Source organism: Lepidochelys olivacea (genome assembly GCF_965140295.1).
Source record: "Lepidochelys olivacea isolate rLepOli2 genome assembly, chromosome: 3".
NCBI classification, from domain to species: domain Eukaryota; kingdom Metazoa; phylum Chordata; order Testudines; family Cheloniidae; genus Lepidochelys; species Lepidochelys olivacea.
Genome location: NC_140413.1, coordinates 98,438,944 through 98,466,203, shown reverse-complemented (window position 1 = coordinate 98,466,203; position 27,260 = coordinate 98,438,944). Strand labels below are relative to the sequence as shown.

Here is a 27,260-nt window from a genome sequence, read left to right as displayed (position 1 = left end):
TACCTCGATTTAACGCTGCTAAATTCGACCTAAAGTCCTAGTGTAGACCAGGGCTTACTGAACATTTGTTTGCTACTCTTAGTGGAGGACAGTGTTTCAGCAAATTGGATTTTCTCAATGCATACCTACAAATGGAGACTGATCCATCATCTTGCAAATATCTCATGGTCAATATACAAAAGGACTAATTTTGTTATAACCATTTGCCTTTCGGCAACTTCCCTGTTCCAGGAAGCCATGGATGAGATTCTGATTTAGATGACATCCTTGTTACAGGAAAGGATCAGAGGATCATCCTCAAAATTTGGATGCTGTCTTGCAATGTTTGGAAGATCATGGACTGAGAGTATGTTGAAACAAATGTGAGTTTTTCAAATCTTCATCTGAATACCTCAAATTGGTGACACAGGCTTAAGGAAATCGCCGGAGCAAAAGAAGGTAGTTCATCAAGTACCCCCCCCCCGCTCAAGAACATGTCACAGTGATGTTCATTCTCAGCACTGTTTAAATACTATGGTAAATTTCTGCCTAATCTGGCAGCAGTATTGGTACCTTTACATGGCCTGTTACAAGCAAAGGAAAAATGGAAATGGACTAATGAGTGTTTGCGTGCATTTAAGGTAGCAAAGAAACTGTTTACATCAGCCAAAGTTCTTACATACTTTGATGTCTCACTACCACTGCAATTAGCTTGCGTTGTTTCCCCAAATGGAGTGGATGCAATTCTTTCTCACATTTTTCCTGAGGGCGTGGAGAAACCAATTGCCTTTGCTTCATGAACACTCAGTACATCTGAGAACTGTGCACAAATAGAGCGAGAAGCTCTCAGCATTATCTTCAGAATTCAGAAGTTCCATACCTATCTGTACGATAGACATTTTACCTTGCCTGTTCTTAATTTTTGGACCAAAACCAAAATGATGGGCATTGCTACTTTCAGCTCATTCTAATAATTCAGTTCTATAAAGGGACTCAGCAGGGGAATGCTGATGGGCAGTCACACCTGCCAGGCCCAAGTGTTACGAGAGAACTGGATTTGACATAACTGCAGACATTTTGTGTACTCAGCCACCCTAAACCGGAAGCAAGGACATCACATAGTCGGTAATAATTCGGCCTTTGGTTAGGTGGACAAAACAGCTGCATGGTGTTGCAAATAAGAATAGATAAAGTGGCAGATTCATGAGAATGGAAGGGAGTGTGGATGGCTGACCTGGGGCATAGTTGTCTGTGTTTGTAAGTTTCTCGCTGGGAGTTGCTTTGCTGATAAGTAGGAGTTATGAGTTGTTGCAAGGTAAATTGTTAGCTTATTAGGAGTTACTATGAGTTATGAGTATGTGCTTTGTTTTGAGTATAAAGGAGATTAGTTAGTGTGTGCACTTTGGAGAAGCTTGAGGAAGAAGTTTGAGAGGATTTCTACGAGCTAGGAGACGGACACCCAACTCCCCAGCAGTTAAAAGAAGACTGGCCACTGGAAACCTGCTACTGACCACTCGACACTATCTCAGACTTTGAGATAGTAACTAGATCAGGGATGCACTAGACTATTGCTATTTTTGATGTGTGCTTTAGATGCAAAAAACCCAAGGATTTTTAAGTGAAAGCACTCTTGTGTGTACCAATGATCAGATGGAGATGCTGTGTCCCCCACTGATTTATTTCTAACACCACCTGGAAAACAAAGATTAGTTACCATAGCTTTGGGTTCAGAAGACCCTGGATAACACAAGCTCTCATCAACCCAAAGAAACTTTGGACGAGATGTTCTATCTCAATTTGATTGATAGGCTACCCATTACTATCACAGATATCAAGAAGGAAACGATTATGGATGATGTACTTTCTCTTGTGAAAAGAATGGTGGTACATGGTACAGTGTTGGATCATAAGAATCCCCAATTTACACAGTTGGTGTCACATCAGCATGAATTATCTGTGACTCATGATTGAATCTGGTGGACAATGTGTGTGATCGTTCCAAAATCACTTCAATCTCAGATTTTAGAAGCTCTTCACAAAGGTCATTTTGGCATTGTACAGATGAAGTCATGTCTGGTGGCCAGGGATCAGCAAAGACATTGAGAGGAAGGCAAATGCTGTACTGCAGTGTGAGCAAATTCAGCATGATCCTGGCCCAGCTTGCCTACATCTTTGGATGTGGCTCTTTGGGCACACATTCACAGGGACTTTGCCGGACCATTAGAAAGTTATGTGTTTTTGGTCGTAGTCGATGCCCGTTTGAAATGGCCAGAAGTTTTAAGAATTATTTCTACTTCAGCTACCAAGACCATTGGACATCTTTGTACCTTGTTTATCCATTTTGGTTTACCGTGACAGTTGGTGAATGACAAATGACCTCAATTCTGTTCTGAAGATTTCAGAGGTTCCTAGCTTCAAATGGAGTTTGATTCCTTACCATCTGTTGGGGGGCTTATTCCTTCACCCACTTACTTCCCTGGTCCTTCTCGCATGAACAGAGAGCAACAATACCTGAAGTCCAAAGGTGCAAACAATTCGATGTTTATTGGGGTGAACTTCCAGCAAGCATGATTCCAGTTTCCTTCCTTAGTATCCTCCTTCCCAGCTCTGACACCACAGAGCCTTACACTTGTGTCCCTGTTCCCATTCCTACCCTTAGCCAAACATGATTCCAACTTCCTTACTCCCATTCCCTGTTCCCATTTCCCCTTTAGCAAAACATGATTCCAATTTTCTTACCCCCATTCCCTGTTCCCATCTCCCTCCCCCACCCATCCTCACACCCACTCACTTCCTCCCTCATTGACTACAGATTATATAGTAAATCTTGAGTTCTGCTTAGCTATACCTTAACCAATCATTTTCCTGAAATTTAACTAACCAATCCTAACATATTGTAACATGATTATGTAACCAATTATATCCCACCACCTTAATTAGTTTACACCCAGCAAAATTAATTATACAGCAGACAGGAACAATCACAGAACCAGACAGAGATTATACAGACAAACAATAGCAAAGTGGGAACTATAATGACAAAACAATACAGAAGTGAGGATTTCACATCCCAGCTATTGATAAGTGAGTTCTTGCCAGACAGGATGCTATCAAACTAAGTTTCCTTTTACATTTTCTAGGCACTTCCCTTTCTCTGGAGGTGATAGGAATAAAATTCTGTCCTGATAGTGCCTAACAGCCCAATAGCAGCCCAATAAGCAGCCCAATAGCTTATTTCAATGTGACTAGTTTGGAATGTGAGGATGTGACTGTTCGCTTCCTAGCTCATGGCTGCCTCTGCTGCTTAGCCAAAGGCCTTAGCCTAAGAACAGGGCGTCAGACTGTCAGAGTAAGAGAAGGCCCTTACACCAGCAAACAGTGATTTTGATTCTTTCTTTTATACCTCTAGAACTAGCCAAGTGATAAGAATACACCTAAATTCTTAAAAGTACAGGCCTTTGCAGACAGGCCTGAATATCTTTATCCTAACACCATCATGCTACAACTGGACTAGCGGAAGGCTTTGTACAAACACTTAAGTATGCCTTAAGAGCTAATGAGTCTAGTTTGAGTCATCAGCAGAAATTGGACAATTTCTTGCTCGTCTACAGGCATGCACCACATGCTACTCCCCAGGAGACACCTGCAACTCTTTTTCTTGAAGCAATCTTTGTGTAACTGTTGGTACCTGGCACGACCTGATGTTGCCTCCCATGTAGCCTGATCCCAAGCAATGCAAATTGATGGATGATGTGAGACTCATCATTGTTCTTTTCAAGTAGGAAACTTAGGGTATGTCTACACAGCAAAGAAAAATCTGCAGCTGGCCCGTTGCAGCTGACTCAGGTTCGTGGGGCTCTGGCTGTGGGGCTGTTTCATTGCTGCATAGACTTTTGGGCTTGGGCTGGAACCCAGGCTCAGGGACCCTGCAGGGGGGGAGGGTCTCAGAGCCTGGGCTCCAGCCTGAGCCTGAAAGTCTACACAGCAATGAAACAGTCCCACAACCCGAGTCAGCTAATATGGGCCAGCCACCGGTGTCTAGTTGCTGTGGACACGTACCCTTAGTGTGGATTCACAGCTGCAGTTGTGGAATTAAATGGGTATTTGGAGAATTTGTAAAATGCATGGGACCTGTTTCATTTGTGGTAAAACTATTTGATGGCATTTTATGGAAACAACATATTTGTCCATTTGCAGCCTCAACAAGTACCGGAGTCCAGGGTTGTTCCAACAGGACTTTTTGTTCCTCTGATCAGACCTGCTCCTGTTACAACTCCTAAAGTTTATGACTTGGTGGAAGAAACTTTGGTACCAGATCCCGTTGATTTCTTACAGCCAACTGTTCTTCTTGTCCAGGTCACTGCCGTACCACCATCACTACATTATCCCAAGAAAGTGCAAAAGCCAGTTGTGCTCCTGTACATATAAATTGTTTACTTAGTGAGTTGTTATTCCAGCGCAGAATAATCCCTTGCAAGTTGAGAGTCTCCTGCAGTCGACTCACAACTTTTAGTTCGGTTATATAGTGGTTTATGTTAAACATGTAAATGATGATGTGTATATATATTTGGGAAGATTTTTAAAGTAGAGAGGAGGAATGTGATGTCCTGTCTCCCCTCCTCAGTGCAATTGGTTTCAATTTTGCTGCCAGAACAGTAAAAGTCTCCACAGCAGACAGCTGTTTTCTATCAGCTCCCTCTGTCTCCTTCTCTGATAGGTCCAGATATAACAAATACTGCAGTGTATATAACTTTGCATTAATCAAAGAGTACTTGCCTCATTAGGTTCTTATGGTTTTAGAAAACCAAACTGACTATAAAGGGTGAACAGATGGTTCTGATAGGGGTCAAGCTGAGATAGGGTTGCAAAACAGTTTCCATTGTAGCTCACTGTTTTGCATGTTCATAACTTTCCAAAACATTAATCTCTTATGATGACATTTGTCAAAACGGTATCTGCCCAAACTGACATTTACAATGAACCTATGATTATATTATTGATTTTCAATATATTATGTTTTTAATGAAATATTTATTATGTCAGGATGTTGGGGTTTTTTTTGTTCTTTCCTTTCCTCTACTTCACATTTTCTTCTGTTCCCCCTGAAATGTTCCCTTTAGTCTAACATCTCTCTTTTTCTCTAATACTGTTCTTTCTACCTCTCTCTCTTTCAGACACTTTGTTTTCTTGATTTTCCTTGCTATTTTCCTTTTTTCTATTTTGTTCTTCTGCAGACTAACACACTTTGAGGCAGTGAGATTGATGGAGTTTGAATAGGGCATTTTATATATTATGGTGATAGGTGAAATTATTTTAAACGGAATGTTGCATGGGAATGATTGAGATGAAATACTTTGGGGAAACCTTTTGAAATAATTTTGGCACCACATAACTCCAAACTTACTTTTACTTGAGACTCAAGGTAAAATTTGTACCTAGGTTTCCAAAAATGAAAGGCTTGTATAGGTCAACCTCTGTCCACCACCTGTGCCTCCACATTACCTTTTTTTTTTAATTAAACATTTGTTCTGTCTACAGAAGAGGTCTGAGATAATAGAACGATTGTTTCTTAAATGCTTGGTGAATTAATAAGGACAGTGAAATTTGATACCTTATCCTTTACATATTATATTCATTGTACTGTAAAAGCTAAGTAGTCTCGTAAGCAACCTTAGCATGAAAGGTCAAGATTTACATTTTTGTTTCTTGTTTTTCCCCTGCATTCTAGCCATCGTTCTATTGGTAAATTATTAGTCGTTTCTTACATCCAAGAAGATTGTTTGTATTTGCATGTTTTTCTAATTTTGAAGTAATTTATTTGAAATCTGCCTTATACGTTTTTATCTGTTCTGCAGGAACCAGATAGCATTTTTATTGAATCTGCCCTACAGTTATTTAACATAGCTAACTGACTTCTTTTCCCAGTCATTCCACCTTTCAAATTAATATATGGTGAGTTGGTGCTAGGTAAAGACTTCTGTTATTCATATTCATTTGTCCTTCGTTTTCTTAAACATTGATGTATGCATGCAGATTCATAAAATCCTTTGTAGAGGCAATGAAATTCTAATCCCGTATTTTTGACAACATTCTGTTGCAACAAGAGTAGTAGTTGTCGTTGCAGTGGATTACCCCAAATTTTCGTTTAAGAACTATGGCTCTTCAATATTTAGTGGTCAGACGAAAAGAGAGAATCATATTTCTTACTCGTAATTAACAGATATATCTGCCTGGCATATTTAATACATTGAGGTTTCCTTAGATGTTAATGGGGGCAATTTTTTCAGTTTTAGACGCCTAAAATTTGGCACCTGATTTTCAGAGGTGCTACGAGTGCTCAGAACATCACATCTGAAAAGATGAATATCTCAAAACATATTTTGGTTGCTAAATAAAGATGTAGGAGACTAACTTTAGGTTCCAAGTTTGAAAATTTTCTCCATATCTTTTAAGAAAAATGAATCTGGTTAATTGTGTTATGTATGGTAGATAAGATATCCTCTGTTGATTGACTAAGCTGAAGCCAGTGATATTGCTTCATTAATTAAAGTCACACCATCAGGTTTTCTGCATGTAATCCTTTCACTTTAAAGAGGAGCGGAGAAGTCATATCTGGCTCTTTTCACTGAGCATGTCAGTGATGACTGCTCATAATGAAGCCACACACTGTGGATTGTCCCTGTGTGTTTTCAAAAGTAAATTACATGATAAATGGTGGGCAACTGAGCTAGGGCTCTGCATGTTTTCTTGAGATCTGTGTCCCTGAAGAATTGAGTACATTTGTTCTCAATTTTAACTCTCTTAAAAATGTATGTTTCTTTTTTTGCAGAGATCAGTTTCTTGGTTCACTACAATATAAATATTTTTTAGCACCTGATCAGTGAGGGCACTTGGCATTCCTCCAATGCAGTGACTTTTCTCCTCCAAATCAATCATGTTTTAATCAGATCACAACTGGTGGAAACCCTAAGCCCAGATTTAAAAGCGTAAAAGCCATTTGAATAATCTGTTTTGCCAGGGACCTAACACACATCATAATACAATATTCGCATATTGTAGTTAGCTTCATTTCTTTTGGCTGCCCTATGGGTTTGAAGCTTTTGTTAAATATATAATTGCCTCTTTTGATGTAGTTGTTTTTCCCCTCTGGGAGGCTGGTTGAGAAAGTAGCAGCTCACAGCCCTTTCCAGAACAAAGCAGCTAATTTCATCCTCCAGACAAAACAACTAAATGCTCCACTACTGTGAGCACATGCAGCCAAAGGGACCACAGATCCACTTGCAAATTCATATCTGTTACTTCTGCATTCTGCACAATACAAGCTTACTCACAGTACAATCCTGATTGTCTTGTGTTATAACAAGCCTGTGTGCAGTAAATACTAATTCATCTTTACCTTCTATTAACAACAATATCTTAAAGTTCTACCTAATTATAGTTACCGCGGCCTGGTTTACAAAAGAAAATTGTCAGCTTAACTACATCTTTCAGGCATATGAAAAATCCACACCTCTGAGCAGCATAGTTAAGCCAATCTAACCCCCAGTGTAGATGGTGCTAGGTTGAAGGAAGAATTCTTCTGTCAACATAGTCATCACCTCTTGGGAGGGTGGATTACCTACAGCGACGGGAGAACTCCTCCCGATGTAGGTCGGTAATGCAGTGTTGCAACTGCGGCATTTTAAGTGTAGACAAACCCTCAGACTCTCTATCTAATCTGATCTCCATCACTGTAGTATTTGAGGACTCTCCAAGTAATTGAAATAAGTCACTCAACCTTTTTCTTTCATCAGTCTGTAGATGAAATAGCTCAATTAGTTCTTAGGATTTAGGTTTTAGGATATCCCTTGGGACAGTGGTTCTCAATCAGGGGTCCAGGGCCACCTGATGGGCTGCGAGCAGATTTCAGGGGGTCCTCCAAGCAGGGCCAGCGTTAGACTCTCTGGGGCCCAGGCCATAAAGCCAAAGCCCCACCACCTGGGGGCTGAAGCCTGGGGCCCTGAACCCTGCCACCTGGGGCTGAAGCCAAATCCTGAGCAACTTAGCTTCATGGGGGGCCCTGTGGCATGGGGGCCCCAGGCGATTGCCCTGCTTGCTACCCCCTAACACTGGCCCAGGCTTTTAGATGCAGGAAACCAGTTCTTGTGGCACAGGTGGGCCGTGGAGTTTGTACAGCATGTTGTGGGGGGGGAGGGAGGGCTCAGAAAGAAAAAGGTTGAGAAACCCCTGTCTTGGGGAAAGAGTGTGTGTGTGAGAAGAAACATAAGAGAAAGTAAAGTCAGAGGATGAGTGTTGCAGTTGGTTCAGAAAGTGGCTGGGTCCATGGACATTCTTATTTCTTGCAATAGCTTAGGTCCAGCACCTGAGTTCTGCCTTCTCCTGTTGGTTGGCAGTTTCATTGTTTCAATGAAACCTAACTATCAGTCGTGGTCGTGAGCATGGAGAGAGGCAATCTCTCAGCTGCTGTGGAATGTTTTGAATATCAAGACAGAGATTTTGAACCGGACTCTAATCAATAGGGAATCGGTGCAGAAGGGAGGACTGAAGTGGTGTTTCATGGCAACCTTTGTTGCTAAGCAAACAGGCTATTGTGTTTTGCACGAGCTGGAGGTTTTTTTCAGGGCATGTGGTTTCATTCCTATATATAAATGGCAATAAACAAGCATGAAGGTCACCATGACCAGATTTGTGTCTGATTAGATACTACTCAATCTTCCAGCCAGTCACAGATGGAAGTAGGTTGGGTTTTTTTTAATTTGGCATCTAATAGCACTAAGGAATGCAAAAAGACCCCAAGATTGTGGCCCAATTTAACAATCTGACAGCAGATACTCTCAAGAGCAGAGGATGTCACAGAGGAATAAAGTTCTTCAGAGCTGTTTCCTCCTCCTACCAATACCTCCTCAGACTTGCCTAGATTCACCTCTAGCCAGCTGCTCTTATTCCAGGTGTTTCTTTGGCTAGGCTGTTTGAGTTTGATATAAAGGAGATGTACAGCTGAGTGTCATTTTCCACCTGTGGTCAAGTCACAGCCTACGTTGTTTCACCAGCAGTGGGAGAGGACAGGGCCTTGAAGGACGCTACAAAAATGCTTACGGTTGTAGGTGGAGGAATAGATACTGATAGCAGAGTTTTGAGTTGTCTCTGAGGGAGAAGACCTGAGCTACTTTAGAGTGTTTCCATTAACCCCTGCAATTTGTTGGAGACAGAAGAAGAGCATGGGCCTCAGCAGTACCAAATCTTGCAGAGAAATTCTGAAGGATGTACTTGCCTTGTCAGGACAAAAGATGAGCTGAGGTCATTCATTAGAGCACAGTCAACTAAAAACATTAAAAAAAAATTAAGACAGGCCCCCGAAATCATGAGATGTTTAAAAACATTAAATTGTGGATTCTTTGGATCTCTGGGGTTTTGAGCCTATAGGTTTGCTGTTGTCAAGCTTTTCTCTACAGCCATCAGGGCTAGAAATGTATGAGGTTTTCAGTGAAAGCCAAGATTCTCATGTAATCATATGAACCCTTGAGTTGAGCCTTTCAGAAAAACACCAAATATCACAAGACACATGATAAAATCCCATGAATTGGCAACATAGAGCAACAAATGCTTTGTCAGTACTATATCCTGTCTTGTAGCTGGACTAGGAAAAATCCAGGATACTGACAGCTGGTTTTGAAGACTGATAATTCTGTTCTTTGTTATAGTTTCTACTAATTTGCCCCATGCTGAAGTTAGGCTCATGGACCTGTAATTGCCACACAGTGCCTAACCTCCTAAACAAGCAGCTAGCAAAAATCAGACACATAGATGAACGTTATTTGTTGGGGAAAAGTCAACACAGCTTTTGTAAAGGGAAATCATGCCTCACCAATCTACTAGAATTCTCTGAGGGTGTCATCAAGCATGTGGACAAAGGTGATCCAATGGATATAGCGTGCTTGTATTTTCAGAAAACCTTTGACAAGGTCTGATACCAAAGGCTCTTAAGGAAACTAACTTGTTATGGGATAACAGGGAAAGTTGTGTCTTGGATCAATAACTGGTTAAAAGATAGGAAACAAAGGGTAGGAATAAATGGTCGTTTTTCACAATGGACAAAAATAAACAGTGGCATCTCCCAAGGACCTGTACTGGAACCTGTGCTGTTCAGCATATTCATTAATGATCTGGAAAAGGAATGAACAGTGAAGTGGCAAAGTTTTCAGGTGATAAAATTATTTAAGATAGTTAAGTCTAAAGCTGACTGTGAAAAGTTACAGGGGGGATCTCACAAAACTGGGTTACTGGGCAACAAAATGGCAGATAAAATTCAGTGTTGATAAATTAAAAGAAATGCACATTGGAAAAAATAATCTCAACTACACATATATAAAGAAGGGTTCTAAATTAGCTGTTGCCACTCAAGAAAGAGATCTTAGAGTTATCATGAATAGTACTCTGAAAACATCAGCTCAATGCACAGCAGCGGTCAGAATGGCAAACAGAATGTTAGGAACTATTAGGAAAAGGATAGAAAAGACAGAGAATACCATAGTGCCACTATATAAATCCATGGTGCAGCCACATCTTGAATACTGTGTTCAGTTCTGTTGACCTCATCTCAAAAAGTTTATATTGGAAATGGAAAAGATTCAGAGAAGGGCAGCAAAGATGATCAAGAGTATGGAACAGCTTCCATACAAGGAAAGACTAAAAAGACTGGGACTGTTCAACTTAGAAAAGAGATGATTATGGGGGGATATGATAGAGGTCTATAAAATCATGAATGGTGTAGAAAAATATAATAGAAAAGTGTTACTTACCCTTTCCCACAATACAAAAACCAGGGTCACCTGATGAAATTCATAGGCAACATGTTTAATACAAGCAAGAGAAAATACTTTTTCTCACAATGTACAATTAACCTGAGGAACTCAGTGCTGTGGAATGTTGTGATGGTCAAAAGTATAAGTGGGTTCAAAAAAGAATAAGATAAGTTCATGGAGGATAGGGTCCATCAGTGGCTATCAGCCAAGATGGTCAGGGATGTAACCCTGGGTGACCCTAAACCTCTGACTGATAGAAGCCTTGAGTGGAAGACAGGGGTGGATCTCTCCACATTTCATAGAATCATAGAATAACAGAGTTGGAAGGGACCTCTGGAGACCATCTAGTCCAACCCCCTGCCCAGAGCAACTAAACTAAATCCCCAACTAAATCATCCCAGCCAGGGCTTTGTCAAGCCTGACCTTAAAAACTTCTAAGGAAGGGGATTCCACCAGCTCCCTAGGTAACACATTCTAGTGTTTCACCACCCTGCTAGTGAAAAAGTTTTTCCTAATATCCAACCTAAACCTCCCCCACTGCAACTTGAGACCATTACTCCTTGTCCTGTCATCTGCTATCACTGAGAATAGTCTAGATCCATCCTCTTTGGATCCACCTTTCAGGTAGTTAAAAGCAGCTATCAAATCCCCCCTCATTCTTCTCTTCCGTAGACTAAACATCCCCAGTTCCCTCAGCCTCTCCTCATAAGTCATGTGTTCCAGTCCCCTAATCATTTTTGTTGCCCTCCGCTGGACTCTTTCCAATTTTTCCACATCCTTCTTGTAGTGTGGGGCCCAAAACTGGACACAGTACTCCAGATGAGGCCTCACCAATGTCGAATAGAGGGGAACGATCACGTCCCTCGATCTGCTGGCAATGCCCCTACTTATACAGCCCAGAAAGCCATTGGCCTTCTTGGCAATAAGGGCACACTGTTGACTCATATCCAGCTTCTCGTCCACTGTCACCCCTAGGTCCTTCTCTGCAGAACTGCTGCCTAGCCATTCGGTCCCTAGTCTGTAGCGGTGCATTGGATTCTTCCGTCCTAAGTGCAGGACTCTGCACTTGTCCTTGTTGAAACTCATCAGATTTCTTTTGGCCCAGTCCTCCAATTTGTCTAGGTCCCTCTGTATCCTACCCCTACCCTCCAGCGTATCTACCACTCCTCCCAGTTTAGTGTCATCTGCAAACTTGCTGAGGGTGCAATCCACACCATCCTCCAGATCATTTATGAAGATATTGAACAAAACCGGCCCCAGGACCGACCTTTGGGGCACTCCGCCAGATACTGGCTGCCAACTAGACATGGAGCTATTGATCACTACCCTTTGAGCCCGACAATCTAGCCAACTTTCTACCCACCTTGTAGTGCATCCATCCAGCCCATACTTCTTTAACTTGCTGACAAGAATACTGTGGGGAGACCGTGTCAAAAGCTTTGCTAAAGTCGAGGAATAACACGTCCACTGCTTTCCCCTCATCCACAGAACCAGTTATCTCATCATAGAAGGCAATTAGATTAGTCAGGCATGACTTTCCCTTAGTGAATTCATGCTGACTGTTCCTGATCACTTTCCTCTCGTCTAAGTGCTTCAGAATTGATTCCTTGAGGACATGCTCCGTAATTTTTCCAGGGACTGAAGTGAGGCTGAAGGGCCTGTAGTTCCCAGGATCATCCTTCTTCCCTTTTTTAAAGATTGGCACTATATTAGCCTTTTTCCAGTCTTCCGGGACTTCCCCCGATCGCCATGAGTTTTCAAAGATAATGGCCAATGGCTCTGCAATCACATCCGCCAATTCCTTTAGCACTCTCAGATACAATGCATCCGGCCCCATGGACTTGTGCACGTCCAGTTTTTCTAAATAGTCCCGAATCACTTCTTCCTTCACAGAGGGCTGGCCACGTCCTCCCCATGCTGTGCTGCCCAGTGCAGCAGTCTGGGAGCTGACCTCGTTCGTGAAGACAGAGGCAAAAAAAGCATTGAGTACATTAGCTTTTTCCACATCCTCTGTCACTAGGTTGCCTCCCTCATTTAGTAAGGGGCCCACACTTTCCTTGGCTTTCTTCTTATTGCCAACATACCTGAAGAAACCGTTCTTGTTACTCTTAACATCCCTCGCTAGCTGCAACTCCAGGTGTGATTTAACCTTCCTGATTTCATTCCTACATGCCCGAGCAATATTTATATACTCATCCCTGGTCATTTGTCCAATCTTCCACTTCTTGTAAGCCTCTTTTTTGTGTTTAAGATCAGCAAGGATTTCACTGTTAAGCCAAGCTGGTCGCCTGCCATATTTACTATTCTTTCTACGCATCGGGATGGTTTGACCCTGTAACCTCAATAAGGATTCTTTAAAATACAGCCAGCTCTCCTGGACTCCTTTCCCCCTCATGTTATTCTCCCAGGGGATCTTGCCCATCAGTTCCCTGAGGGAGTCAAAGTCTGCTTTTCTGAAGTCCAGGGTCCGTATTCTGCTGCTTTCCTTTCTTCCTTGTGTCAGGATCTTGAAGTCGACCATCTCATGGTCACTGCCTCCCAGGTTCCCATCCACTTTTGCTTCCCCTACTAATTCTTCCCGGTTTGTGAGCAGCAGGTCACGAAGAGCTCCGCCCCTAGTTGGATTTGTTTTGTTCTGTTCACTCCCTCTGAAGCTTCTGTACTGGCCACTGTTGGAGACAGTATACTGGACTAGATGACCATTGGTCTGACCCAGTATGGCAGTTTTTATGTTCTTATGTTTGTTTATGGTAAGTTGCATGGCCTCTAGCACTAAGCAATGTTTCCTTTAGGATTCATCTGGTAATTACGTATTTTAGGATTCCCCTCTTCAAAGGGTGAGTTGCTGACAATCTCCCTCTATAAGAAAAGGAGTACTTGTGGCACCTTAGAAACTAACCAATTTATTTGAGCATAAGCTTTTGAAAGCTTATGCTCAAATAAATTGGTTAGTCTCTAAGGTGCCACAAGTACTCCTTTTCTTTTTGCGAATACAGACTAACACGGCTGCTACTCTGAAATCTCCCTCAATAGGGTGATGTCCTAGGTACTTTCTACTCTTAAACCATCTAGGAAGGTCAGGAGTCAGAGTTTCATGTAGTGGCTCTGATTACTGTCAGTGGTTCCATGACAACTACTTTGAATACTCTAAATTCTTGGAAAGGGAGGCATTATATTTCTCCTCCTCCTCTTGGCTTGTTTTTTGTGTCTCCTGCGTTCATCCCAGATGCGGGTAATCTTTTGTTTGATATAAAGTAATTCCTCATCATGTTTGTTGTTGTGTTCTGGGGTTGTAAGGGGGCAGTCTGGATTTACAAAGCAATTTGCACTGCAAAAAAATTCTTTGGGTTGTAACTTTGAAGTCTGTATGGCAGAGGAGAGGTTAGCTGCCTTTGCTTCCTTCAGTGAAATTACATAGCTCTATAACAACTTTGGAACACGGAGTTCAAGGTATTCCTTGCTGCCAGTAAAGTCTTGCTTGTAATTTTTATAGGCAATTATATTAATAATTGTAATTTTATTTTCTGTGTACTGTGTGTGCCTCTATATGAACAACAGAGATGATTAAAATGTATTTCTGTGGTAAAACAATTAAACATCTTGTATGGTATAATACATCATTTTCCACGGAGGTGGAATGACACTTAAACAGTTTCTGTTGTGTATGCCATGTACAAAGTGTTGCTTTTGTAATAAAGTATGTGTCATCACCTATTTTCAGGAGTTTGAATACCAGCTGTCAGTGTTAATTTGGGGGCTAATAAGTGATGTATAAGGCATTTCTAATGCCTGGGAGAAAAAATTTTACACGATATTATTTTTTAAAAAAATTGTGGCTGAATTGTAATTGTTAACATTCCCTTTTTATTTACAAGTGAATTTTTAAGATTGCTATTCCTTTAGTTAAACAGCTTTGTTTTTCAAATCACAGTCTGACAGGTGATTATTTCATAATGTGCCCTAATTGCCCAGATTTCTTTTCTGAAAAGTTAAAAGCATGGCTTTATTTCAGAAGGATTTACTGCACCCATTGTACATTTTTTTTCCATCAGAAATGTCATAATAATTTGAGCTGGTGGCCCTACTATCTAAGGGCAACATTAGCAATGACCTAGCTGACTGTAACAGTCTGCAGGGTCACTGATGTGCAAACTGATGAGTCATAGAAGCTTGAGACCTGATAGCTCATAATGGCTTCAAAAGACAATTATGTCTAACAACTTGCTTTTTAAGAAGCCCAGAATGAAACCATTGCAGGAGAGTCCACAGTTAGACTTTGGAGATAATAATATGGATGCACAAAAGTGCATAATTATGTATTTACACAGTAGATCTTTAATTATTCCTTTCTGAGAGCTGTTCATTTACACTGTCAGTGCTCATCTTAATATAACTTTTTTTTTTTTTTACTATTATCAAACCCTGCTTTCAGAAGCAGAATCTGAATTTCACTGCTGTAGTGCCCATCTATAAAAGTGGGATTTGTATCACTCTTCGGGTCTGTACTAATGAATGAGCTCCACATAATGGCACGCAAGAGCCTGTTATCTGAGTGTATGATTTTAAAGCCACAAAAGCTGTAATGAGCCTGATTCTGCACACACTTTGCATGCAGAATTTCCCTTGATTTCTATGAGAGTTCCACGTGGAGTTCTTAAACAAGAAGAGCCTTGACATTGAGTTAGTTGGGGATTGGTCCTGCTTTGAGCTAGGGGTTGGACTAGATAACCTCCTGAGGTCCCTTCCAACCCTGATATTCTATGATTATGAAACAAATATCTAGCGTTCCTATCCAGCTCTCACTATTTTTATCATGAGTCTCATGATATTTGGTGATTTTCTTAATACCTCAGCTTCTAAGTCTTGTGAATATGTGAATTTCCACTTTCTTTTTTTAAATAAATAAGTCTCTTGCTCTTGTGGTTGGGGAGAAAAGATTGAAAACGTGACCCAAGTGTATTCTAAATGCTCAATGAACAAAGTGCAAATAAAAAGAACCCCAAGGGTAATATATTTTTAATCTCATTATCTTTGGGGGCCTGACTCACGAGTTTTGCTTGCTTGGGGGTTGGCAATGTAGATCCATAGGACGCACCTCCACTGGATAAGCCCTACTGCAGTGTAAAATGTTGCTCGTTGAAACCCTACTAGACATGAGAATTCCAAAGCAAAGTGCAAATCTGGCAGTGCCTGGGGACATGTTAGTATCCAGAATGTCTCCAAGCCTTTTCACAGCATGCTGCTCTTGCCTGGTGACATACCAAAAGGTTATATTTGTGTGCTTACGCCTTCCTATACAGTATGCTTTGTGAGATAGAATTGCAGAAACCTAACTCCACATTTAGCTGTTTTATTCAAAAACACTGTAGAGGCTGAACTGGAAGCTGACAGAATCCTTCTAACTTATACCCCCCTGTACCATCCCCTAGCTGAAAAAAGTTTGCCAGTGTCCGCATTCATTTTCTGCCATAACTCTTCATTTCCTTGTTGTTTGTGTTCAGGCCAGGCTTTTAGCATTACTTATCTATGCTATATGTGCTATAATGTAGTCAGCCATCCATTTTGTTACTGCTTAACCCAGGCCAAATCCTAGGCAAATGCTGTCTGGTAACAGTGTAGCTGCACAAACTATCTTCCGTAATCTGTGATCTTCAGAATCAGAATCTGTGTGCCCAACACCAACATTAAGAATCCCCTTTATGCTCGTTCCGAGTCTTGTCATTCAGCATCATGACAGACCCTAAAAATGCCTACAGAGTTCACGCACATGTAGGAGTTTTTGGTTGCAGACTGTAGAAGGATGCAGTTAAAGGTGCCAATCTATTCATTTAATACCTATTCATGAACACAAGTGCATAGACAGTGCTGGAACTTGTCTCCACAATCTGGTTCCTACTCTACTGTTGTTTAATCTGCACAGCCGTCAGGATCTGAGCACTTTACCTCTTGGTATTTCTCAGTACTTTAAGGCTCACTCTTCAAATAACTGATCAGTAATTCGCTGAAATTCCTGTTTTCGAAGTTGTCAATATGAATGTAAATTGCCACTCTTTTGGCGCATTGCAAGAGTAATTCCCATTTAACCTCTGAGTTTAGTCCCGAACAGAAAGGGACGCTTAATTCACTGCTCCTATGCCCTTTGGAAGAAGAGGAGATTTCAATGTTCTGGAGATGTGGAAATGGGCTATAGGGGCGCTAATTTATAAATGAGCAATCAGAACAAGCTCCACCTTCATTTGCAGTGACCTAATGCTACCAGTAACGAACAGGTCAATTTGAGTACAATATATGGGAATTTCTAGGTAGCTCTCTCACTCCCACTTAGTATGGTATGCGAGCTTGCTTGCATTAGTTTTAAATATATAATAATGCATCAAGCACAAACATTGCTTGGGGCATGCACATCATTTAGAAAAAAACACAGTAAGGAGGGCCAAGCTGTTTCTCCGCATTCTCTGTGTATACAGAAGTTGCTCTTTTTTCATGGAAATGGTAGTTAGCCATATCCATTGCACCACCCTTATCTGGAGATCCACATGTGATGTGGGGGCCAGGGTTTGGGAAAGAAGGGGTGCTCTGTGTGCATCTCATACACACACACCACCCACGGAAGCTAGTAGTAACTTGGCCAGATGCTGTATTAACATTTTAGTACAGCCATCATTTAAAGAGAGACCGGTCAGCAGCTGCTGTCCGAAGAAGCCCCTGCAGTGTTCTCCAGGGGACCCAGGAAACATTGTATATAGGCTATCTCTACAGTGATGGCCCTTCAGCTATAGTCCAACCTTTTTGGCATGAGGGCTGAACATGCTGTTTCAAAAAGGTCAAGGGGGAGAGTCCTTGATGGGGAGTTCCACAAGTATAGAGCTAGCACTGCCAGCTTCCACTTCGCCTTCCCTATCGTCCTTGAAAAAGGGGTGTGAGTGGTCACAACTTGCTGCACTTTAGCCATCCCCAGCTAGCATATGGTCCCTTGGAGACCAAAACCGGTTGGCACAATTTAGGGCATCATACAAGATGCTCTAACCTGGGCTGTGATAGAGAACCAAGGAGCTATAACTGTAGTTTCTCAGCTTCTTGTCGTTCTCCTTTCCTGGGCTACCCTCGGTGGCTCCACTGAGCGAAAGTTTCTTTGCTAGACATTCCCCTAAGCTCAGGCAGAACCAATTGAAATCTGCTCCTCTGGGCTCCCACAGATCCTGGGCCCTCCCCATAGTAATGGGAACTATTCAGACACATCAGTTTAAAAATCTCATGGCACAGCTCAGGGATCACATTTTCAGTTCATTATCAAATACAAAGTTTCTTCTTAATATGGTTTACCCATAAGGCCCATGATTTAGAGCCTTGAGAGCCACAGTTTAGGCACCTGTGCTCTAGTGAATGGATCCCTAACATCTGCAGGGCACACCCACTGCGTCTGACACAAACCTCATTTTCAGAAAGGGGAATTTGGTGAGAACATTGTCATGCTTTTCCTTTCCCATTTCATACTCTCATTGCTATTTCCATAGGGAAGGTTATTAAGCCCATGTTGATTAAGTGAACAAAAACCTCTCACCTTCCAAAAAGGCAAATAATCTAAGAATTTTTCATTCACCTAGGAAAGTCTTACAGGAGTCTTGCACACAGTATATGTGCATACAGCAGTCTACTGATACGTATCATGCAACTGGACTCCTTCAATCACAGTACAACTTGGCTCAGGTGTTCTCAACAGACAGTTTCATATGAAACTTTTTACAGTAATCAGGTAAAAGGAATCTTTCTTTAGTAATGAATTTTTAAAGCTTTTTAAAATCTCCTTAATTATATCGTTAACATGGCTCTGGAAAGTCAGTAACCAGAGAATAAAACTCAAATTGATAGAAAGCAGAATGGTCTTTCTGGTCAGACTATTAAAACATAGAGCAAGTCACTCTGAAAATTAACTGCTTATAAGAAAAACTCACTTGTATTTCTCACAGAACCCCTCCGCCCCCTGCCCATGATAGATTGACTCATTACCTGAGTTGCATGGGATACCAGTTCTTTGTGATGTTGCCCAACATTGGCTGTTGAATCTATTCAGTCAAATTTTAGTTTTAATTAATAGTTTTACAATGCAAGCATAAAATCATAGTGTAAAACAGTTTTTCTTGATCAAATACATCTGGACCTACTCATACTACATCGTTATGCTATTACTGCATAACATGGTGAATACTCACAAAGTAATACAAATAAAAAATTAACATGTAAACAAGACATAACATAAACAGCAGCTTCAGTCAAACACAAGGCACAGTATATCCCATACTACAGAGGAGGAAAACCTAGCATAAAATGCCATGAGTGTTAGAGAGTAAAACACCAGGTTAAGAGGTTATATATACAATCTTATACAAAATCTATGGATTTAAAACTGGCTTTTAGAAGGATGTCTGTTCACTAATAGTATCGTATAAACCGCCTTGCAAATCCTCCTTGCCTTTGCTCCTGGAATAACTTTGTTTGACAGAGTAGAATATCATTATTATTTTTCCTATCAACATCTTCTTAGTAAGGGTAGGTGAGTAGATTTCATGCGTAGTCTTACACATTTTCTGACGATTGTGCAAGGTTACATGTAAATACTGAGCTCCAGAAGGAAGGAGAATACAGATAAGAGATGTGCTATAACTGAATCTCATCCACGGTGATATAATTGAATTATTATAGTATCCAACGTACAGTTCCATTATGTAAATAGGTGTTGAATTTTGAGGTGAATTTGTTGAGTATGTAATAAAAATTAGTTTTTAAAAAAAGTTCAAAGTGACTACATTTATCAGAAATGTGAGGAAAAGTGTCCTTCCTCTGCTATTGTCTGTAGAAGGAAAACTTGCCACCTTCACCAGCCAGTCAGGAGCTCACCATTATTTAGGGCTTGTCTTCACTATAGGCTAAATCAGTACTGGGATCCATGCAGCGGTGTCAATTTAGCGGAGTCTGGTGAAGACGCAATAAGTCGATGGGTGAGCGCTTTTCTGTCGACTTCAGTATTTCACCTCCTGGAGAGGTGGAAGCTAAGTTGGCAGGAGAGAATCTCTTGCCAACAGTGTGGTGTAGACTCCGTGGTCAGTCAGTGTAAGCTACATCGCTCAGGGAGGTGATTTTTTGACACCCTTGAGCAATGTAACTTACATCAACCTGAGCAGTAGTGTAAGGCTAGGCTTTAGACAGTTGCAACACTCTTAGTCAAATACAGTCCTGCTCATCATTGAAGTTCATGGGACTGTTTGCAAGAGTAAGCTGAATAGCATTTCACCCTTTGGTTGCTACAAGACATAGAGAAAAATCAGCATTACAGAGGTGATGATAACTGATAACACACAGAAAAAAATTATTGATAGAGGTGTTGCAAGAAAGTTTGAGTATGCATCAACTGTAGATGGAACTGTGAAATGTAACTGCTGTTATTGTTGGTACCATATAGAAAACTAATGGGAGAAATCCAGTAAGTGTGTTGGATCTAGTTTATCCCTCATTCTCACTAGTGACTCTTCTGTGTGTGATAACTCATCTTAAAAAAAAATGCAGTCCCCTCCTTGTGGATCAGAAATAATGGGAGTGGGGGGGAACAGTCTCCATCCTTCAATTTCTTATGGGAGTAATATTTCTTCCAAGCAAATAACCCAATTGAAAGCAATGGGAATACCTTATATTAATAACAATGTGTCAGTGCAAATGAGCACCAAAGAAGGTTTTATATTTTTACTGGCATTAAAACAAGAAATCCCCTCTAATGAAGAAATGGGAAAAAGGTGTAAGGTAAAAAATTGATAGAGAAGATTGTAAACAGATATGAAGAGTAGTTGTAAATCATGGGAAGAAAAAGGTCTCCTATGTGAACATATTGGTTTAACCAAGGGGGACACATTAGTGCTGGAAAGAAACCCCTCAAATTGGAAAAATATTTTGAGCTGTATTTATCTTTTATGGATTAGTGAAAAATAAATAGCACTCTAGCAAGGGTGACCAGACGTCCCATTTTTAAAAGAACAGTCCCATATTTAAACCCTCCTGCAGCTGTTCCAACTTTTTCTTAAAAATGGACAAATTGTCCTGTATTTTCTGTATCCCCCCATCAGTACTGGTGGGTCCTGTTGCTAGCTGGATCCCTGCTCGCTAGCCACCCGCCCACCAGCAGTGAGTGGGGGGGGTCCAGTAGCCAATGATGGGTGTGGGTGTGTAAGACTGATTGCGGGGTGAGGATGCAGCACACTGGGCCGGCTGCTTCTCCTGCTGGTCCATAGCACAGCCTTCACTGCGTGCTGGCTCTTGGCCAGCCCCTCATCCTGTTTCCGGCCAGCACTGGCTGTGTGCTGCAAGCTGCGGTGGCTGGTAAGTGCGGACAGGTGCTAGGCAGTGGCCGGTTACATGTCACCTCTGCTGCCCACACATTGGCCCTTTACATGCTCCCCCTCTCACTGTCCTCTCCCTGCTTTGCCCCCTCACACCTCCCTCCAGCCCCGTTGCTCCTCCATATGCCCCCTGGCGGGGCACATCCCACTCCCAGCACTGTGCAAAGAACCAGCCCCTGGTCAGAGCGCTCAGCTCAGTAACAGCCCAGCCGGCAGGCTTTTTCCTTCCCCCACTGCCCGTCTGGGCCGGTGCCCTGGGAAAGCCCAAGACCCACCGGCCCAGGGCGGTGGCCAGGAAGAGCCGAGCCCTGCATGTGCCAAAGCCCCAGAGAGCGCTGGCACAGGGAAGCCTTTTCGCCTCTCAGCTAAGCTCTGGAGTGGCGGAGGGGAGTGGAGGAAGTGATTTCCAGCCTGTTTGTGCCCCGACTCTGCAGACTCCACAGCAATCCCCTGGACAGGGGCTTAGCACCCTCTTCACTCGCCCTCCCCTGCTGAGCCACCTCTCTGGCCAGGTTCACTGACGCCCCTGCAGTCAGGTTCCCTGGGCCCTGGTTCACAATGCATCCTTAGGGCATAATCCCTTCCTGCCTGTGCTGTAGCCAGGGGACAGGAGGCGGCCAGGTTCTGTCGGTGGCCAGCAGCAGCCTGGAGGTATTAGTTGCCTTTCAACAATGTGCAGGCAGGAAGAGACGAGCTGCTTCCAGCCACCTGGGAGGGGAGAGAAGAGATGAGCTCTGCTAAGATATGAGCCAGGTCATCTCTTCCCCCTGTCCCGTGGTTGGAAGTAGCTCCCATCTGTTCCCTCCAGCACAGTGCCAAAAGGCTGCTGCTGGCCGCATTCTGGTGTGGACAGCTACAGAAATCTGGGGAAGGGGGGCATGTGATCCTATTTGCCTCTCCGCTCCCACTCCACGTGTTGTCTCGGGAAGACACGGTGCCAGGAGAGGCGAGTCTGTCCCAGGGGCCCAGCCAGGCACGGAGGGTGGAAAGTGCCAGCCAGGGAGGGGAGGGTCAGTCGGTCACCCACCCCGTGTGAAAGAGGTGTACAGGAATGTGTTTGTGTCATCCCTCCCCATGTGAACCCTAAAGCCTTAAAGATAAGAAGGTAAATGCAGAGAATCAACTCTGCAGTATTTCTTTTTAACAGTGAACTCGATGTTAATTTTGAACATTTGTACTGCATAGTTCTGATTGATTGCCATTGAACTCACTTGAATACGAGTAATTTTACCAGGTGTCCCATATTCAGAACAGGGAAATACGGTCACCCTCACTCTAGCACTCAACAAGGTTAGTTTTCCATTTACTGATCGCTAATAAAAGTGAATATTATTGCCCTATACCTCAGATGTGGTTGAGGCTGCTTTGTGCCGCACCATGAGCAGAATTTGACCCCAGAGCCACCAGATCCAACCCAAGAGGGAACCACCCCAATGCAAGGGGGAATCTTACAGGGGTATATAGATGGTTCGAACAAGCCACCACAAACTGTGTTGATTATCAGTTACAGCTTGCAGCATTAGCAGCCAGCAGGTGCTCTAATTTACACCAGGGGATTGACCCTGAACTCCAGGATTGCTGAAGTGCAATGGTGATCTTTATGCCACCTTTGCACACACACAGATCTGCAATACATGCAATTCTTCATTCAGACTCTAGGAGCTGGCCCAGTGTGTTTTGTGAGACCCAATTGTCACCATTCTGTATACATTCCAATACATGGAAAACTTGTACGAGCAGTTACAGTAATTATAATGACAGATTGCACCCACACACATGCACACATTAAATGAGTAATTGGACAATTGGATGCACATCATTGTTAAGATGTGTACCTGCATTTCCTTTTTTTGTATATTATTTGTTGTTATTTGTCTGGATATATACATTTAGACCAGTAAAAGCTGAAAAAATTGACAGGCGGTGGAATAAAATAAATATGGAAACTGAACTCAAAGAATATTAAACATCTGCAGTTTTCTATTCTTTTTCCTAAAATTTAATTATCTGTTATATGCAGTGATTTTATTTAAACATTTACACCTTGTAATATAAAAATATAACCCCTCTGAATTAGCCCACAGTGTTATATAATTTTCACCAAAGAATGCATATATTATTTATTGCTGGAATAATATTGGGTAAAATCCTGGCCCTAGAGAAGCCAGTGGGAGTTTTGGCATTGACTTCAGTGAGCCAGTTTTGCACCTATAGATTTTAAGCATTTTGGATAGAAAGGATTCAGCCTACATATGTGCTTGATCTGTGACTTTTCAAAGTAATTTTTCTACTCTTTTTTTAAGAAAGGCTAGTATCTAGTATATAGTCCCATTAGACAGTAGCCTTATTTCCTAGCATTATTGAAGTATAGAATGAGCATTATTGACCGTTAGTTCAGACTCTTTAATTTAAAAACAAAGTAAATGAACATGCAACAGATACCTGTCTAGGCCTTGGCAGTTGTTCTAAAGGCTTGTACGGAGTGCCCCATTTTGAACAGTTACAAGGACCTGAGCTCTGATATTTCTCATGGAATATAGCCAATAAAACACTGTCACCTAAGCCAGGAAAATAGTAAACTCCTGAGGCAATCTTTTCTGCAGATTGCTTGAGAAACGTTTATTTGCTGAGTTCGTACGGTGGCTTTTGAAAATGAGATAATTGCATGGCTGAGGAGGAGATACCTTTTAATGAAACTTAAGTAGCAAACTTGTCATAAGGATTACTATAATAGAGGTTAATATAACTGAGCTCTTATTCTTTCCTTCCAGTCACTCTCCTCTGCCTCCTTTCTAAGTCACCATGAAAACACCACCATCCCCCACAGTGAGTCAGGCTGATATTCTACCTGTCATCTTTGATTCAGCCCTCTTTTGATGTTCACATTTATGCCATATCTAAACTTTTCTGCTTCTTCCTACACAAGAAGGCCTTTCCTCTCAGTCCACCCAGTTAAAACTTTTGTCCGGGCCCTCGTCATTTTGCATCTTGACTACTAAAACTTCCTACCTATGCATGACACCAGCCATCTTATCCCACTCCAATTGATTTTAAAAAAGCTGTTATTAATCTCCTTAGCTCATTGCTCTGAATACATCCTCTCCCCCCACTTCACATCTCTCCACTGCTTCTCCCTTCTCCATTACATCAATAACAAGACACTTCTCTTTACATTTAACACCATACAGAGCTTAACCCTCCTTTGTCTCCTGACTCAAATACATTATCTAATACATCACTCCGTCTATTCTGCCAAATGCCAATGCCCATTGATCCAGTTTTCCCTCAGTCACCTTTGTGCTTTCTCCCATGTCAACCTCTGTCTAAATTCCATTCAAACACTACATTATCCTCTTTCAAGTCCATCCGTAAAACTCATCCTTCTTATGGTGCCCACAAAACACTCAACAATGGCTAGGCAGCTAGTGTGCTGTGCTATTTATGCTAAAAATGATTATTTTATAAGTATACTGTCACCGTGTCGGGAGCGGAGGGGTTTCAGGTCTGATTCTGGCAGCAGCCTCCTGGTGGTATTATTACTCTGGGTTATGTCGCCCAGCGGCGGGAGTCACTGGCCACATTGCCCAACAGTGGGAGTCACTGGGGTAAGGGAACCCGGACCCTCCCTGCTCTACCAGGTTCAAACCCTGGGCCCAGTAAATAGTAGTTCAGAATGTGCGGACTAGGGCAACAGCTGCCCCTACGCCTGCTCACTGGGCCACTTTCTACCCTGGCTTCTGGTCCTCTGTTGGTGTCACTGGTTCGCCTCTGGGTCCCTCCTGAAGTCCTCTCTGTCTGTGCTCCAGTATGTCTTCCTCTCGCAGTCACCTCTTGTTGTCATTTACCCCTGTGATTGAAAGGTCTGGAGCGGCTTGGCGGTGAGGCCTGGGCCTAGCCACATGGGGCCTCAGCGGCTTCTTGTCAGGAGCCTGCAACATACAACTGCTCCCCTGGTCCATCTGCCCTGACTGAGCTGAGCTGCTCCCTTTTGAGCTCCGCCTCTCTGAGAGCATGCGCAGCAGGGGCATCTGGGCCCAGAGCTGCTCCTGAACCCTTTTTTTAACCAGTGTGAGGTTTGTACACCCTCTCACACATCCCATCCATTTCCCCATTTGCTTTGTCCTCTTGTTGTGTCTGATCAAAACTGTATGCCAAGACTGTAAGCTATTTGGCACTGATACTGTTGATCCTTGTTATATATGGTGAACTCTTAGCACCTTGATCACTAAATGGAGCCTCTAGATGCTAAACAGTGCAAGCAATAATAGTATAAGCAGTGGACAATAAATGTATTCTTCTGTCTATCCAGCCATATAGTTTAATCTTGTTTGGGTATGTAAATATGTATATTAGAGAAACAAGGTGGGTGAGGTAATACCTTTTATTGGACCAACTTCTGTTGGTGAAAGAGACAAGCTTTTGAGCTTATACAGAGCTCTTCTTCAGATGTGAGTATATAAAGCCCACTAGTGACTCAGTGTTACAGATCTCCTGCCATGCCAATCTGCAGAGGATATGGGTCCAGGATGATGAAATGATGAGGGAGGGGGCACTATGCTAACCTGGTCTTGGGATGTCTGCTCGCCGTAAGCAAGAGGAAGGAAAACATAGATAAGGGACTCAGGAGTCCACTGTTTTCTGTTCCACCACAGATTTCCTGAGCGACCTTGGACAAGCATTTAATCTCTCAGTTCCCCATCATTACTTCACAGGCATGTTTTGAGGATAAATGCGTAAAAAGATTGTTAGGTGCTAAGATCCTGTGGCAATGGGGCTATACAAGATCGTTAGGAAACTAGAACAGCATGGGGATGTGAATGAGGGAGGTCCTAATATTGCAAAAATATAGGAACGGTTACATTAAAGTGTACGAGATTATGAATTTCAATTTGTTATTTGAGGGATCTAGTCATAAATAATTTCAATAATCTAGTAAAAATTTATTTTGGTTTTTATTGTGCAAAATTTAGGGGACAAAGTTAAGTTTGGATAAGTGATGTAAAATGGGCAGTGTGAGTGGAGGATATGACAATGCAAATCATGATGGATCCTTCTAATAATCATTTGTAGACACTATTTGGGGTGTTTTTTGGTGGGGGGAAATTGTTGTAAAGAAAGTAGTATTGATTTTGGGTGTTAACTGGAGTCCATTAAAACACATTTTCCCTCTGTTTTGTAATACTAGTGTTTGTTTTAAACTATATATATGCATTTATATATCAGGTGAATACCATGAATTATTTATATATATAATATATACACGATACAGCGTGTGTGATGTATCTATAGAAGTTCACAGTATGTACCTCACACATGCATGTGCATATATACACACACACACACAAGGTGTTTGTGCATGTGTTTGTGTACTGTATTAACAAAATGTAGAAACTGTCTTTAAAGAACTTGCTTTAAATAACTTCTTTTTGGATTCATTTAGCAGCAGCAACAGAAGAACCAGAGGTGATTCCAGACCCAGCCAAGCAGACAGATCGAGTGGTGAAAATAGCAGGAATAAGTGCTGGAATTCTGGTATTCATCCTCCTCCTCCTAGTTGTCATATTAATTGTCAAAAAAAGGTAAGAATATTAAATTTTCCTGTCTCCTCCTGTTTCTTCTATACTGAATAATCCAAGAATATTCTTTCACAGATCATTTCAGGGAAAGACAATTGTCAGGACCAATAGCTGAATAAAATATATGCTCAGCATTTGAGTGGATTCTTATTTCCTCTTATTAGTTATTAGAACACTGTTTTTATACTAAATTTTGAGATATATATATAAATAAAATGAGGATTGCTGTCATTTTGAGGTCTAGTATCTTTACTTTTTTGTTGTTTGTTTCCAAGTAGCTTTAATTTTAAAGTTGTAAAGCTATACAGGAGTGCATTAAAAAGATAAAATTGAAATTCATGGATTCTTATTTACTTATTTTCCTTCCATATTGTAAACTTTATAGAGATTTGATTCCATATGCGGTCCTTATGAGTCCTTTGTTATAAATTGTCTGACTTTTCCTGCAAAATGTTTTAAATATTTTTGGTATATTTGGCCCCATTCTTGTAAATCTAGAAAATAATATATATTTTTTA

General features: G+C 41.7%; 1 protein-coding gene across 11 annotated transcripts in view; it reads left to right on the top strand.

Moving 5' to 3' along the window:
• The window catches only part of PTPRK (protein tyrosine phosphatase receptor type K), a 581,803-nt gene that overhangs the window by 512,005 nt on the left and 42,538 nt on the right, over positions 1 to 27,260 (top strand). For 9 of the 11 annotated variants that reach the window (XM_084622840.1, XM_084622838.1, XM_084622844.1 and 6 more), the window contains exon 14: positions 26,607 to 26,745. In XM_084622840.1, coding sequence (XP_084478966.1) covers positions 26,607 to 26,745 — 139 coding nt within the window. The remainder of the gene's footprint in view (positions 1 to 26,606; positions 26,746 to 27,260) is intronic. The other 2 variants (XM_084622841.1, XM_084622848.1) reach the window with 1 other exon arrangement.